Source organism: Rhagoletis pomonella, unplaced genomic scaffold (genome assembly GCF_013731165.1).
Source record: "Rhagoletis pomonella isolate Grant_MI unplaced genomic scaffold, Rhpom_1.0 Rhpom_scaffold_00004, whole genome shotgun sequence".
In the NCBI taxonomy this organism is placed as follows: domain Eukaryota; kingdom Metazoa; phylum Arthropoda; class Insecta; order Diptera; family Tephritidae; genus Rhagoletis; species Rhagoletis pomonella.
The window spans coordinates 1,318,777-1,336,187 of record NW_023458558.1 but is presented as its reverse complement, the minus strand read 5'-3'; the positions used below and the strand labels follow the sequence as shown (position 1 = coordinate 1,336,187).

Here is a 17,411-nt window from a genome sequence, read left to right as displayed (position 1 = left end):
ATTTCTGTACGAAAAATAAAGAAAATTCTGGAAAAATTCTGAAAGATATTCTTCACATAGCACCATTATTTTCGTTGCTTCACAGATTTTCTTCCGAAATTTCGTAAAAGAATGGAAGTGTGCGTAGTTTATTTCATTTTAGAAAATTCGGCAAAAAATCGAATTAAATCTTAACGAGTTCTTTAAAATTTCTTTACAATGCAGAATACTCTGAAAAAATGGTTTGCAGGGAATTATATCTCATTTACACCAACACCACTGTTGGTTGACCCATGTTATCTACTAATTATCTGGTTGCTTTTAGTGCCAAGTTCTCTCTTCATTTTAAATGAGAATGGTAACTCGTAACAAAAACCGTGCGAAACTGAAAATCAAGTACACGAAAAATGTGAGATCATTAGCTACTGATAACAATTTTTTGTGCAGCTAACGACAACAACGACCTTGGCCGTGAATTTGGCTACAACAATGAAAACCTATTATAGTTATTATACCAAAAGCTCGAGGCTCAAAAGTACCAAAGCACCACAGAAACCATGCAGAGAATAAGTGATAATTGTCGAAAATAAGTGCCGACGAGCCCTATGCGGCTCCCAAAAAATTGTACACTAATTTTAGTTTACCAACTATGTGCGCTGAAGACTGATAAAAAAGCCAGCATGTTACTAATACATCCATACATACATAAATATTCACAACACGTGCAACTTTAAAACATTTTCAATACGAACCCTGGCGGAAATTTCGTAGTGGACTACTAAAATACCAAACCATTGGTCCGCTTGTTACGGTTAACTTTTAATTGGTTTAAAAGTCATGCCCGGCTTAACCGAAAGATTATGTCAAAATTTTTTTTCACAAAGGAAAAAAATTTTATTTTTCATTATCTGTCATTTGTGTTTATTCGAGGCGAAATAAAATATAACGCTTATTATTAATATTGTGCAAATTTTAGGTTATAAAAATGTTTTGTGACTCTGGGTTTGAGCACAGGGCAGTTGGTGGCTATTTTATTTACAAAAATATAACCGTACAACTCCAAAAAATATTGGTCAATTTTTTTTTCTTTTTATGGAAGAAATTAATAACACTGTAAAAAGTATGCCAAAAATTAACGCCGCTTTTTGGCAACTTCAAACATGCACTTTGTTATATTTAACTAACTAAATCGGCTAGAAAATTAGAATAAAAAACTTTGCATACATTGCGAAAATTTCTCTGGGCCAATACTTTTGTCCGGCAGTGTATTTTCATACATCAATGCCTATGTTTGTACAATGAAGAAAGAAAACTCCAAACTGAACAACTAAATTAAATAGGAAAAAAATTATAGAGATACATAAATTAAACAGTCTAAATCAGATCAATGAGGAACTTAAGAAAATTGAATCGAACACAAAATCAAAATCTGTAAAAACTTCTACAAACACAAAACGCAAGTTTTAAAAACAAGCACCAGAAATCTACACTAACTATTTATAAGGAGAATAAATTTTTATAAATATCAAAAACAAAAAAAAAAGCATCCGAAAAAACACTAAGCGCCAAATAGATATCTACGACATTTGAAAGTAGCGAAAACCACCACTTTAAAAACGAAAACACAAATGGCCTTGAAAATGGGCGAAACAAAATAATTAGCAAAACTTGAAAAAAAAAAATTAAATAACACAGAACTTGGAGAAAGAAGAAATCGGACAATAAAAAAAAAAAAAAAAGAACTAAAAAAAAAAATAAATCGGAAAAAAAAAAAAAAAAAAACAGCGCGAAGAAACGCTTTTATATGTAAACGTAAAGTATATAAAGGTGCGCACAAAGGCGCGTTTCTTTGCACATTTTCTTGTTTTGATAAACGAAACGCCAAAAATGAAAAACTCAAGCGAACGTAGTGAAACAGGAAGCAAATAAAAAATTAATTCGTATTCATAGTCTTTTTTTTTTTATTTCTTATACATTCGTATGTACATTAAGGCGTATCACGAAAGAAGTTTAGCGTGTGTCAGTTTTATTTGAACACTTATGTCGAGAAAAAACCTTGGGTGTAAAATTTTTTTTGACACCCGCCAAAATCAGCTATAACTTTCTTATTTGATATCCGGTTTTTTAAATCTTTGTGTCACCGAAAAAGTCTCGCTAAGGACTCTGACTGGCCCTCAAAAGGTTTTTAGTTTTTTATTTGTATACTATAAATCTTTATTCACAAACAAAAAAGTTATAAAGGGTTTTAAAACTTGTGTGGAGGCTTACATTTTCATTTCCATTTTCATTTTTATTTTTTTATTTAACTTTTCATGATTTAAATTAATGATAAAAAATAGAAGGTAGTTTCACTTACATTTTTTACGGATACAAGCATTTTTTGAAGTTTCATAAATTGTACATAGTACAAGCGGCATTGCCATATTGGTGAAAATAAAATATATAAATGATGGTATTTCGGGATGGGAATATATATTATTTTAAACGGGTTCAATGTCCGGTTAACACAAACCGGAAGTAAAAGCTCCGATTAAATTCAAGGACTGCTTTATCGTTCACATGTTACATGCATTATGGTCAAAAACGTCGATAATTAGGTTTACTTAACTGAGCGGTAGTGATAACCGGTTGTAGGGTATTTTAACTGTTTAACTGTATACTTGTTTTAGTTCTTGGAGTTCAATTTTTTGTTCTATCCATTTGATTGTTGTTGAAAAAGGTAATTTTTGATTATTAATAAATAAACTTTCGATGTTATAACGTTAAATATTTGTACTTAAAAAATTAACTTGAATATAAATAAGTATCCTAAGCCTTTTCGAGCGTCCCTAGCAACTGAATACGTACGTATAAAAAGTTTGTTCCAAAATTGTGATTTTTTACGGAAACTGACATTTTTTTTAGTTTTTAAATTTGTAACAATTATGATTAGGTGGTCGGCCCATTATAGTAAGAACACGTCTGTATCCCGTCGTTTTCAATGTGTCTCAAGCTTAAGTAAAGTAAACTAGATATATATACTACCGCGTAAAAAAATAAAAGTCTATATCTAATTTATTTATAGCCCGTAGCCTCTAAACTCGCAACTTAGTTTTTATTTTAATTGTTTTATTAAAATAACTGATTTTTCTTTGAAGCTCTGTGGTTTGAACTTTTTTCGAAGCAGTGGAAAAATAGTTTATTTGATTTGGATTTTGATGTAAAAACTTGCAAGAAACTAGCAAAAGAGGGGAAATTGAGAGAGCAGAAATGATGGCTGAACTTGCAAGTTTTACTGGATTTTTACTGGACAAATTTTTACTAGTAACTATTTGCCAGTAAGAAAAACAGCAGACGGCGTGATGCATAATGCAATTCCCATTAATAAAAGAATTTTTGTTGTGCTTTTAGAGTTGCAATTGACGAAATAAACCTATTTAAATATGTGTATAATAAAATGGGAAAATACTACATTTCTTAGAACATTTCGTCGGAAAATAAAATATTAATCAGCTGTTCATAAAACTTGCAACTTCTTGCTGGTTTAGCGTTTTCGTACTTTCTTGAAGAAATAAATAAACGAGCATTTTTTTCTTGAAAGCAGCAAACTGATTTAAGAAATTTTGATAGAAGAAAATTTCTTTTAATTTCTTGTGCGTCATATGAATTTTTCGTTTTTCTTGACAGCTTTAAATAGCCCATAAATAAACATTTCCGCCAGAAATGGTCTGAATTGTGTTCTCCCACTCTTTTAACTCTTTTCACAAATTAACCCATTTAGGCCGTACAAATTTCAGGGATGTGAACGAGTTAATTGTTTAATGATATGAATAGTGAGAGAAATGTGTTTTCCAAGAAAAATTTAAAAAAATAAATTTTGAACCCTACGAACCAGTTTTTAAAAACTTTGATAAAAAAAATTCTTCTAAAGATCACTTTTCAACACAATTAATTGTAAATAAAAATTTCGAAACGTGAGTGGACTGTCAGCTACACTGCCAAAAGTGATGTTGGCGGAAGGAACGTTTATTTTCATTCGTCCCTATGAAGAGTATTTCCAATCAAAAAGGGTGTTTTCTAAAATACATATTTGACAAAACGGCAATTTTTTAAAAGCCTTTTTAACGCGGTCCATTAACATTGATTCAAGAAAATTTTCGTTTGGTAACACCAAATTGTATGAAACGCTTGAGAAATGTGGCAATTTTTTTTTTTTAGGCATCCTAATGTATGTACATACATAGATATATACATTTTATGTACATACATTTCATTTTCGACACAGTTCCTGAACCAAGTAAAATTAGCACAAGCACAATAAATAAATAATAGCACAAACATACATACATACACACACCTGCGATCAACTAATTAGGACCGAAATTCAAAATGCTATTGTTTGCAACTTACGTTTATTTATTTATTTTTAATAATTTTCGTTTAAAATATAATTCAATATATAACAGAAACCCCATATAGAGGGCTTATATTCAAGACCCTCTATCTGCAATTTTCACAAAAACTACTTTGTGGTGTTAGAACCCATCTGGGACTTACCTGTCATCACTGATGTTAATTCTGACTTTGCAATTTAATAGTAAATTCCTCTGTCAAGCGTTATACAAGGTATCACCGATGACAGTTAAGTCTTAGGTGAATTTTTATATCAGAATTTAATTTTTGTTAAAAGTGCAGATATAGTTGGGGTATTCACAACGGTGTCGTAAGTGTCGTATTGTTGTATGTCGTAAATTTTAAACGTTTTAAAAGTATATTAAGGCGGTTCGCACAGTACCATCAAAGTCATATTATGAATTTCCGCAGTGTTAAAAAATAGTTGGTTGTGGTTTCAAGTTCTCTAAACATTTATTTAAGCTTTTACAGTTTACGACATACAACAATACGACACTTGCGACACGCTTGTGAATCCCTCAAGTGTATTGAATATAAGCCGTCGATATGTTAATAAAGAGCTTAACAGCTTGCACAAATTTCCAAAACAATAATCAAACTTAAAAAAATTTTCATCAAAATTTCCAAATTTTTAAATCAGAATATTAAGAAAATTTTCGGGTATGCAGTTTTGTAGCCCACTTAATTTTAATCTATTAAAGTGCAAGTTTCAAGTTGCTAAAAATTACCGCTGATTTTAAAAAATTTGTTTGTGGAGGGTGTTGCGCATTTTTCCAATATAACATATGATTAAAATCTGTTTTTATATGAGAAAAAATAATCCGCAATGCACAAACTTGCACTTTATTGGACTAAAATTAAGTGGACTACAAAACCGCATACGCGAAAATTTTCTAATTCAAAATTTTGAAATTTGTGCAAATTTTGAACCTTTTATTTGTGTGGTTTCTGATTGAATCAAATTTTAAAAGGAAATTATTAAAAATAAATAAATAAACATAAGTACGTAGCAAACAATATCATTTTGAATTTCGGTCCTAATTAGTTGATCGCGGGTGTATATCCATATACATATATAAATAAGCAAAACGACGGGAACATCTACAAATTCCACATAAATGTTGATCATAAACAAAGTGACGAAAAATTGCCTGACTGTGGGGTGACTCTAGCCTTGATCGTTCACAGCTGAAGCGCAAAAGGCGACAGCACCAAAGATCCTCCACAGCTGGAGAACGCTTACTTAATATTAAAAGCAGTAGCGTATGCGAAACTGATAAGTAACACAAACGGCAGCAAGTTGTTGCCGTGACAGCGGGAATAGAAAAAATAAATTAAATAAAAATACATATCGTCGTTTAAAGTGCAAAACTGCGTATCAACAAAATGCAAAACCGCGTATGTTAATTATTTTCTAGAGAGTAAATTATATTCTTTATAAAACTAACAAACGCTTGGATAAGACATTTGTAAAAATCTTGAATCAACCAAAAAATAACAAATTAATGGCCTTATTCATAAAAAATAAAGTGGGTTGAAAGAGCTTTATAAAATGACGTTTTCATACATTTTATGAATAAGGCCATAAAGCTTTAAATGTATTTTTATTACCCTTTTTTAACGTTTTGAAATCAAGTTCTAAGTAAAGTTTTTGATTTAGTTTAAAGTAGGTTGTCTTGAATGCACTGTCAAATAATTTGCGATTCAGAATTCAAGTGTTTGGTAAGAAAAATATGTAGTAGAACTCATCTGCTTTTAATAAAGTTGTGTTATATATTAAATTTTGTGAGTGCTTAATCTACATTATGAGTTAGTATTAAGCAGTATTGGTCTTGTCCCACCCGTGACAAAAAAAGGTAAAAGTTGTTATATTTAATTATAGAAGCTGAGCTTGTGTTTCGTGTTTGTTACATAATGTTAGAAATTCATTGCAAATATTTACTACAATTGCATTGTCGTTTCCACGTTGTTAGATAAGAAAAATTCAACAGAGAAGTGTGTCCCACCCGTGACAGCTATGTGTGGGACAGTTGTCAGAGGTAGGCTGACTTCCAAAATGTATGCTTGCAATATATGTATACAGTTTGACGGCGGTGTGTACGCAACGTATCTATGATTAGTTAAAATTTAAGGCAAAAATATGCAAAGTAAATTTTTACACTAAGGAACACTTCTTTTGCGCGCACATTTTCACACTCTCATTCTCTCACCTCTCTCCCGCGCCAAATATTTTGTTGTTGATTGATGAACTTTGTGTTTCTCTCGCAAATGGCAAGCATCAGCTTTTTTTAGTGATGCCGTTAATACTTGTATGATACGCTGTTACCACCGGCTTAGTACATTTTGGAACTTAATGCTTAGTTAAAAAAAATACTCTTACAATACGGAAAATGATGCGTGCGGCGTATACATTGCAAATGACATTTTGGAAGTCAGCCGTAGGTTTAAAGGGCTGATAAGCTTTATTTATTTGTTGAGGTGGACGCAGGGGAGGAGGGGGGATGTGCGGACTCGTCCATTATCTATATACCCTTGTGGGCAGCTGATTAAGTTAAATTACATTTTGACCAGTTTTGGTTTTTTATTTTGTTAATCTAATGTTTAAGTATAGCAAATTAAGTATAGTAAATTACGTGTGTCACTACACTTTCCGAAATTGCAAAAGTTAACTACGGCATTAACTGTAGTGTTTTTGTTGTAAATTTGTTTTGGAAAGAAAAAATGTGTGGCTCTCGTTTTTAAGAAAGAAGGGTATGTAACAAAAAGTGTAGTGCTAACTTGACACGTATTAAAATTAAGTAGGAAAAGCGAAAATTTCAAGGCGTTAGGAAATCGCGTTAATTTTTAATAATTTTTTTGGCTGACGGTGCTAAGTATTTTATTCTACATAAAAGGCACCATCCTAAGAAAAAACGTGAGGGAATTTAATCCCTACTTGGCTTCTTATATTTTTTAATAACTAGTCTTTATATATGGACCACATTAAAAGCTCTTTTTCATATAAAAATGTGTACGTGTCCTTCCCGTGACAAACGTTGTCCCACCCGTGACAGAAGAGTTTCGGATTTTTTGTATAATAAAGCTATCATGTTTTTGTAGTTTTTGCTTTTTTTTTGTTCCTGGTTCTATGTTTTATTATAAGACAGCAAGTTTACACAGAAAAGTGAAATAAATTCGCAGTTTCCGTAAAATATATCTGCCCCAAAAAGCAGGTTATTTTTTTTGTTCCACCCGAGACAAAATAAATAAATCAGATTTTTCCCATATAAAAGAAAGCTTGAATTTTTTTCCTATTTTGTAATAACTCTTATAATAGTCAATTAAGTAGGTGTAGTTTTATCAAAATGTAGAATTGTTCTGTACTTAATACTTAAATTTAAACAAGAAAATTTTTGTCTGTACAAATGTCCAACCCGTGACGGTGGAATCGCCCATATATATGTACATGTAGCTTTTGAAAACTTGAGTGAAGTCGCGCTTTTTTAATTAATGTGTAAACCAAGGTTCCTAATATCTTAAAATCTAACAGTAGTGTATTCCTATAGGGGAATTATATATACCAGGTGAGATAATTAGAGCCATAGTGAAATAATATTATATCACTATGATTAGAGCAAGAAGAATTTTGACACTGGCATAATTAAAAATTTGTTAACAACGCAACCGAATGGCAGAATATAAATGAGAAAGCTGTTTGATAATTTTACCTGTTTATTGAGCCATGGTGTATTCTGAATTCTGAACGATTTCTTTACGAACGAATCTCCAAAGAAAATCATATGAAGTGGTTGAGATAACAGGTAAAGAATTCTCGTACTATTTCTTAAAAGGAATTTCTGAAAAAAAAAATCTTCATATCGCCGCATTGCTTTACCGACTTTCTTCCCTAATTTCGTGAAAGAATCGAAGTGTGCACAGTGCAATTCGTCTTAGAAAATTCTACAAAAAAAATTGCAAGAGGAAATGATTTCTTCCGAATTCTTTAAGACTTCTCTGCTATTCAAATTTTTCTGAAAGAATGGTTTGCAGGGTACTTTTTAACCAACATACCTACATATGTATGTAAGAGTGAAGGTAGAAAATCGTTATCAACTCACCGTACACGCTCCGAATAGAGTTCCACCTCCTTGTTTCTCTGCTGCTGCACCAAATGCTGATCATAAACACTCAATTGCTTTAACCCGTTTAATCCATTAACGGCAGCTACACCACCCACAATCTGAGAACCCGTGGGCTGTTGCTGTGCTGCCAAAAGTGCAGCATTGCGTTGGATTGTATCGACGCAGCCGTTTAATGCACCATTTAAGATGCTTTTCGTTAAGCCATTCTGTTGCAACAAGCTCTGTTGGTATTGCTGCAGTTGCAAATGTTGTTGCTGTTGTTGCTGCTGCTGCTGCTGTTGCTGCTGTTGTTGATTTATGGGCGAAATTGAAATCTCACCGCTAGATTGAGAATCAGAAGGCGATGTAGAACCACTGCCCGCCCCACTTGACGACAAACTGCCGGCCCGAGCACGCAAATCTAATCCCAATATATTATTCAAAGAGGCAACGGCCTGTTGATGTTGCTGCTGTTGAGCTTGTGGCTGTTGTTGGTTGCTGGTGGAGCTGCTGCTGTGCAGACCTGAGCCAATAACTCCAACGCTGGTATTGGTTAAGACGTTGTTGACTTGGTTGTTACCGCTGCTAGAAATGAGCGAGTTGTTTGGGTTATTACCGATGGCTGCTTTACAAACAGTTGGGTTCACATTATTGGGCGTGCAAATTGCGCTGATTCCATTGCTAATATTGCTAATACCATTCTGTTGTCCGTTAAGTAGGGAATTGGCTGACTGCTGTTGAGCAGCTTGAGAAGATTGTTGTTGGGTGGTTACTGGTGGTTGTACCATTTGAGCTTGCTGCTGTTGACCACCTGCGGCAATAAGTCCGTTTGTATTCACTGCTGCCATGTTTGGTTTGGACAGATTATTATTACGATTTCTTTTCTTCTTTTTCTTCTTGTCATCTTCCTCAGCAGAGGTACTGCTGACCATTAGAACACGCTGTTGCACACCACCAGCTATTGGACCGCTATTTACATTGCCATATTGACCGCCGCCACCGTTAAGAGTTGCACTTGACGACTTCGATCCCGTGGCCTGAGTAGGTGGGGTCCACTCCAGATCCTTGCGAATATGACCATGACCACATTTGCACACGCAAGCTTTATAGACTAAATCAAACCCCTTCTTTGTCCACAAATTTTGGCTGCGCTGCCGTTCGGACCACGATCGTGCCCGGCCTACGGACTTTAGTGTCGCGAGCACACACTGCTCCCATGCATCGAAACACTCACGATGCATGTACTGCCCCATGTTGCAGTTCTCGTTATTACAAAGCACACGCACCACATCACACAGGTCGTCCAGAGAAATTAAACCGGCATCCAACTTTAAGCAATCTCCATTGGGATAGCAACAACGGGTGTATTGATCCTGGATATTGCCATTACTATTGCTATTCATATTATTATTTATGTTGTTAGCGTTGCTGTTATTGCCGACATGGTGTGGGTGGTGCCCATTCTGGGCGATTGAATTCGACCCCCCAGAGGCAGTCCCACTCAGCGAAGGATGTGCCAGGTTCGATGTTTGCATAGGTGGCATGCTCGTATTGTTGTTATTACTGTTGTACAAATTGTCGCTTATATTGTTGGTGATTGCGGTGCTAATGTTAGAAGAATCAAGCAAAGTTTCCCTGTTGAATAGCGAGGCGTATACAAATAGATGAGGTTGTTGTTGCCCTTGCTGCTGTTGATGTTGCACTAAAATACTGGAACTGCTGTTGGCGCTATTGCTGTCACGACGTGGCGCCATATGTATCATTTAGAGAAACATCGAAATCTGGTCCCGAATTTGGGAGATTTATGTCGGGTCTATAAAAATCACTTTGATTATTTCGAAAGTGCCTTTACGAAATCTACTTTTTACCGCAATAAACACAGCAATGTGGTTTCCATTTTAAAATTCCAATTAAATTCTTGTAATTTTTTTATAATTCACTTTCTTCATCTACAAACTCAGTTAATAGTTAAAGTGTCGCAGTGACACAATATTTACACCGTTTGTATTAAATTTAAAAAATGGGTTTTTATTTTTAGATTTTTGGAAATATCCACAATAGCACAGTTATGAATTTCCGCAAAAGATCTAATCTGGAGTTATGTAGATATACATATTTGTCTATGTACATACCATCCTTTAGTTATATTTAGTCTTTGTTTTTCTATTGAAATTTGCGTATAATTAGCACAGGCTTGAACGCGTTCAAAAAATGATTTTTCATTTTTACTAGCTTTTATTCTTTTTTTTCAAAAATCGAAGTTATCGAATTTACAGTCCGCTGTATTGATGGCTCGCGCTTTCCGCTCTTTGAACTTGAATTGTATTATAAAAAGTTTATGTGTATGTATTTAAATTTATTCACTGCCTGGCTCGCAAGCAACTTGAATACTATTCAAAAAGATTCCTGAGTTTTATTTAATTATTTATGTATGTAGATCACTTTTTATCTGGATATTGCTATTTTTAGTTATTTCGTCGTTCCTGCAGAAATGCCATACTTGATGAAATCACGTTGTTACTTTTTACCGAACTTCGGCTGGTTGGAAAAATTCATTCCAATCAGAATTTTCGACCCAATAGAAAAATTCAAGCATCAAAATTAATTTGCATATTTTGACATTTCCTCACATTCACTTTCGTTTGCGGTCGCCACTACTCTTTTCTCGCCAAAATTGTTTCCGCACGCCAATTAATTACTTTAGTTCGATTTACTTCCAAAAAATGTTAGTTTTCTTGCCAAGCACCACAAAGTCTCACGAATTTCCTTTCCACTTAACTCACTGTTTATTTCTTTTACACTTTGCAGTTTTTATTATTCTTCACAGCTAACATACTATGAACAATACACTCCGCTCTAATCCTCAACACAACTTATCCAGCAGAAAGCGAAATTTTGACTATTTCCATTTGTTGGCAACTTTGTCGGTGCCAGCTTCGTTCGTTGACGATTTTGTTCAAATCATGTCTGCGCCAAGTTCGTGCGCAGCAGCGTAGTTCGGCAGAGAATTTGTATAGAACTTTCCCGTTGCGTTCGCTTTCGTCTCGTTTTAACAGCAACGCGAGCAGAGATATGTATATAGAACTATAGTAGTAGAAAAGTGCGCAAAGTATGTAGTTAGTAGTAAAATTGCTTTCGTAAATTCTAAGGTGTTTGCAGGAAATTTGGCATTTTAAACGAAATACATATGTATGTAGATATCTACGTGAGGTACGAAACATATGTGGTTTATTAGTGGTATAAAAACTGCAAAAGGGCTCAAAATTAAATCATCGAATTTAAAAACAATTTATGTTTTCATCAGTTAAACTTGCTTTTTATGCATATATGTACAAATAAGCATTTTGCACGAAAACGTATACTTCTATTTCACGCGTAAGCTACAATTTTTCAAGTAAATTTGCAAAGAAGCAGCACGGGGCCACTGTTAAGGGAGCGGTGCGAGAGAGACAACTGCCAGTTTAGCGAAACTTTAATTATTGAATCATGATATCTGCAGATGTATCGGTACTACGAGAGAGTGTTAATATAAACAAACTTTATATTAACATTCTCTGATGCCAGTACATGTACAAAATGTTAAAAAATGTAACAATTTCAAGCAAAGGCTTGCTAGGTTTTCATTAACCCACCCAGCAACACGGAGAATGCTAACGTACATGTTGCTAAACATTATTTTCTGTCCACAAACAGTGCACTTAACATAATTCACTCATTTTCTCTTCACATTCATTCAAGTTCTGTGCTGCTATTCTCTGCTGCGTCAAATTGAGCGACGACCGCGACGTGACAAAGCAGAGAACTCGTTTGGTCGTTTGTTGTATGAGTTTTCGCCGGATGTGCGAGCGAGAGAAACGATGTTTAATTTTTTTTTCGTTTACAAACGAAAGCACAAAGCGTAACCGGCAAAAATTTAACAACGAAAGAAAAAAACTGTTTGCCGGCGACGATTGTGCGCTTTCACATACACATATATAAACATAGATATGTATGTACATATCGTACACCGTCTTCAAAAGTCACAACTCAAAATAATACCTTTGCCAGAAAATGAGAACTACTATTTCTTAGCACATGGTAACCACATGGGCAAGGGCGACTTTACCTTGGGTTTTTTTAACAAATTATAACAACTATTTGCTCCAGCTTTTGCTGAAAGGTAAATAAATGTTCTGCGCACATTTTGAGCGCATAATCTCAAAAATGACAAATTTTGAGTTGTGACTCTTTTGAAGACGGTGTGCGATATATTCATATATGCAGGAACAACAAAGTCGCATGCATACACAGAGAAAATGTATGTGTTTATTATATATATATTAGATATTATATGTGTATACAAACATTCATAATATTTACAGTGTACATATGTACGTACAACGTGTTCCATATCTATATATATACAAAATGTTTGGAAATATATATTTACATACATTCATGTCATCTTCAACATGAATCCAATAAGATTTGGCAAATACCTATTCTCCCAGTTCTCCGTAGTCGTCGCGTACATACATGTGTATGTACATAAGTCTGTAAATAAATATATATACATATATGTATGCTTATTTTGTTTTGCTCAGTTACTTTCGCAGGCAGCAATAACGAAGTCGACTTTGACGAAAAAAACAGCTACAGCGTAGCAGTCGACGTGAATGCTGGCGCAGACTGAATTTTTCGCTTTTATTTGCAGCAGTGTTGCGCATGCAAAAGTGACCGAGTTGCATAAAATTTTCAACCAACTACATATCGGCGCTGATACTGCAAAACAGACTATGTCTATTAGTACCCTTGACACTTGTATGGGCTCTTACGTACACCGGAATGGATCTATAAATCGTTGCACCCTAATAAACGAATGACAAAACTGCCTACCTTTCGCTGATGAAGATGAACGGTTACCAGAAGCGATCGGATGCAGATAACAGATCAATTATGCACCAGAGGTAATAAGTCATATATGTATAAGATTTTGCAGTATCACCGGCGATATGTATTTTTGTATACCAATTTTGAAGGGTTAATGCAAAGTAATATGTATGTACATTAGTAGATACGGTCCAGTGTTGGCAAAATGTTAATCTGATTATCGGTTAAAATGTTAATCGCGATTAACGATTAAAATTAATTAATCGCAATCATCCGTACGATTAATGATTAAAAATTTTTAATAGTGAAATTTTTAATCAGCTATAACTTCGAAACCGTAAGTCACATGACTTGAAACTTGGTGTGTTCACATACATATCTATGATAGCTTCTTATAGTAAAGTAGATATACTTTTGTAAAAGAGGCGTGGCCCTTCCTATTTTTAATCAGCCATGACTTCGAAATCATACGTCACATGAATTTGAAATTTGGTATGAAAACGTTCCTATGGTAGCCGCTTATAGTAAGGTACATATATATTAATGAGTTTGTTCAAGGGGGCGTGGCACCTCCCATAGGCGTGAAACTTTTAATGTGCAATAACTTCAGAACCGTTAGCCACACTACTTTTAAATTTGGTGTGAAGACAGTTCTATGATAGATGTTTAAAGTAAAGTATCCATATATATAATAAGTTTGTAAAAGGGGGCGTGGAACATCTTACAGGCGGAAAATTTGAATCAGCTATAACTTAGGAACGATAATTCACATGACTTCAAAATTAAGTGTGAAGACATGAATAAATTAGGCGCTTATAGCGATGTAAATATTTGAGTTTGCACAAGGTGCCACGGCTCATTCCATAGCCGTGAAATCTCACATCTTCGGACCCCTAACTCACATGACTTTGAAATTTGGAGAGAATATCTATTGTAAAGTATACAAATGAGTGGGGGAGGGTGTGGCGTTTATAGTAAACTGAAAGAGAGTGAGTGTTTGACAGGGGTGTTGCACCTCCAATAGATGGAGTACGTTCAGAGAACCACAACCTAGGACCCATTATAAAAACAGCTGAACGGAATGACCTGTTGTAAACTAAACAGGAATGAGAGTTTGCAAGAAGTCGTAGCACCTCATCTTCTTTAGGTACTCTAATCCACCTAACCTTAATAATGAAACAGGATTCTTAGTAAAGAAAATGATGGCCAATATAATTGTTGAACGAATTATTACTCCGAATTACGACTCCGGATACTCTGCATCATAAAATATATTTTTGCGAAAAATTCTGCCGAAAGATAGCGCTGGAGTCGAGATATTAAAGAATCCGTCTTTATCGTACTACCTGGGTTAACAGGTAATCTCTGATAAGAAGTGCTGCAGCAAAAAACGTACCCAAAAAGAAGATGGTGCTGGAATCGAGATATTTAGATACAGCTCTAAAAACTTACTTTTTAGATGACTCAATAAAGCCCCATCCTTTAAATATGAATACAAAGAAGCGCAAAGGTTTTAAGTCGCCACAGATGTCCTACGCACATCAACGGGTCATCGGTATATCAAGAAGAAATGTGACGAATTAGAAAGAATATGATAGGAATATCAATGACGCCGATTGAGCCGGAAAACTCTTTCTTCCTGTGGAACAGCAGGATTTAACCTTTCAACCGAAGTCAATAGTGTTTACATTACAAACCCTTTTTGCATTTCAAACCTATTTTTGTATTGGACAACGTAAAAGTTATTATCTGGGCGTAGCGAAGCAAGCCAGGCATTTGCTAGTCCAGAATAAATTAATAATAATTAGGTTCAAATTAAGGATTAATGATTAAAAATTAATTTTTTTAGTCGCGGCTACGATTAACTGACAATCAGATTAAAGTTAATCATGATTGACTGTAATCGGTTTGAATTTAATCGAATTAACTAATTGATTAAAAAATCAGTCGATTAAAGGCAACGCTGGTGCGGTCCCCATATGAGTAAAATATGTTTTTTTTTTGTTAATTTGGGCGAGGCACCTCCGAGGCATTAGAATTTTATTAAAAAAATGCACAAACTAATTAATAGCGGACTTCCATCAAGCCTTGACTGCAGTTTATGACGTTTGAAAAACGAAGATTACAACTTGACGGGAGTAATTCCACCTATTAGGTAGAAGCAATCGAAAGAAAAAAGCCAAACCTTAGGAAAAAACCCGTTTCCAATAACCCCACGTTAGAATTATATGAACTTCTCTGAGCTCTTAAAAGAGCTTGTGTTAGTTAATCCAATTTTTGGCAGCAAATGTCAGTTACACGGAGTGACGATACTCGGTTTTGTAATTTAAACGATGTTATCTTTCACTGCGGTTTCTTCTTTTTTAGTAAGTTTATAATAATAATAATTATTATAATAATAATAATAAATAAATTTAATATTAATTATATATTAATAATAAAAAAATAATAATAATACATTTAAGAATAAACGTCGAACATAATGTGTACCGTACATTCTTCACCTGCGAACACTGCTTGAATTCGCGCAGAATGTTGGAAGAAAGATACGGAGACATAAATCCGAACAACATAATTGGGTAATGATCTCCAGTGCAGACGAGTGCGAAGCAGTTGCGAAATAGGTGAAGTTCGTACTCCCCTGCAAACGAGAGGACGGATGTCTACTGGGGACACCCGAATGAAACGCAGCTACAAAAGAGCAGCACCGAGTCTCTGGCAGCGCCGTCCTGCACCTGAAGACATGCAGAATTGCAGTGTCAGATGCGGGATTCTTGCGCGGGCGGTGGGAGATTGGGTTTTAGTGGGTAGCCCAACACGCTTCGGTGAGAGTCCGGCACTCGAGGAAGGTAGTATCAGAGAATGTTAATGTAATGAGAAGGAGCAAACTTTTTTAGTACTACTAAATTCTGAAAGGTTTGAGATGCGAGAGTTCACCAAACTAAATTTTTTTACCACAGAAAGAGATGAAATTTTTCAGCTTTTTGCACTTGCTCTTGCGACATACCGTTAGGCTAAAAATGAGAATTGGCTATTTTTAGATTTTTTATAAGAAAAGCGGAGAAATGGTAAAAAAAATACCAAAAATGTCATTTGGCTGTTTCTAGATTTCATTAAGTAAATATGCGCAAAAATTTAAAAAAAAATGGGGAAGGGGAAAATGAAAGCAAATCAACTAACGTCCGAAGTTGTCAAAACGAAAAAATCTTGTAAGCGCGCGGTTGTCGTTTTATGAAAAGTGAGTTTCAAAGTGTTGATTGAATTGTTTTAAGAAAAAGTATGCCAAAAATACGGAAATGTATCGCTCGCGGCTGCCTTCCAGGCGAAAGAAAAAGGAACTACTTCCTTTTTCCCAAAAAGCGGGAGTCGCAAAATCGCTGGCGAGAGAACCTGCGGATTGGACGAGATGCCCATCTAGCGCCACAGCATAGCCACGTCTGCAGCGACCACTTTGGAGCTGACGAGGTTGGGGCTAAAAAGCTGAAGAAAGGAGCTGTTCCAACTCTCAACCTGGGTAAGTTCAGCTGGAAATGAATTTATATATGTAGATGTTTTTGGTGTTAATGAAATAAAGGTGAAGAACTAAGGAGTGGTTCATAATATACATATGTATGTATGTACATAAACGGGTGCAGTGAAAATTAATGAAAAAAAAAATTCATGCATATGTACATACTTTGCAACATGTTTATGTACATATGTATATGAGTAATGTACGTACATATGTATGAATTTCGGATGTATGTTTGTGTGTAGTGTACGTATGTATGTATGTACATACGCTTAAGAAATGAAAAAAGTAAAATCGGAGAATGTTAATATAATCGTGTATATACGTATACATATGTGTGTATGTATGTAAATATTAAAAAAAAAAAAATTAAATTAATTAAAACCATATATAATTGTACATTTGTGCCAAAGATGAGAGTTTCTGACTGGGAACTCCTGGCATCAAGCCTTTTATCCATTCGTACCAAAATATGGATTTATAAACCCAAATAAGCATTTAATCATTACTTTATTTTTTTTCGCTTAAAAATAATAATTATTTATAGGTAATTATTATTA

General features: G+C 34.5%; 1 protein-coding gene across 1 annotated transcript in view; it reads right to left on the bottom strand.

Moving 5' to 3' along the window:
- The window catches only part of LOC118736787 (headcase protein), a 223,766-nt gene extending 212,298 nt beyond the window's left edge, over positions 1-11,468 (bottom strand). Inside the window, 2 exon segments of the mRNA XM_036466818.1 lie at positions 8,469-10,634; positions 11,102-11,468. Of these exon segments, the coding sequence (XP_036322711.1) occupies positions 8,469-10,234 (1,766 nt within the window). The 5' untranslated portion in view covers positions 10,235-10,634; positions 11,102-11,468.
- Positions 11,469-17,411: the final 5,943 nt, after the last annotated feature.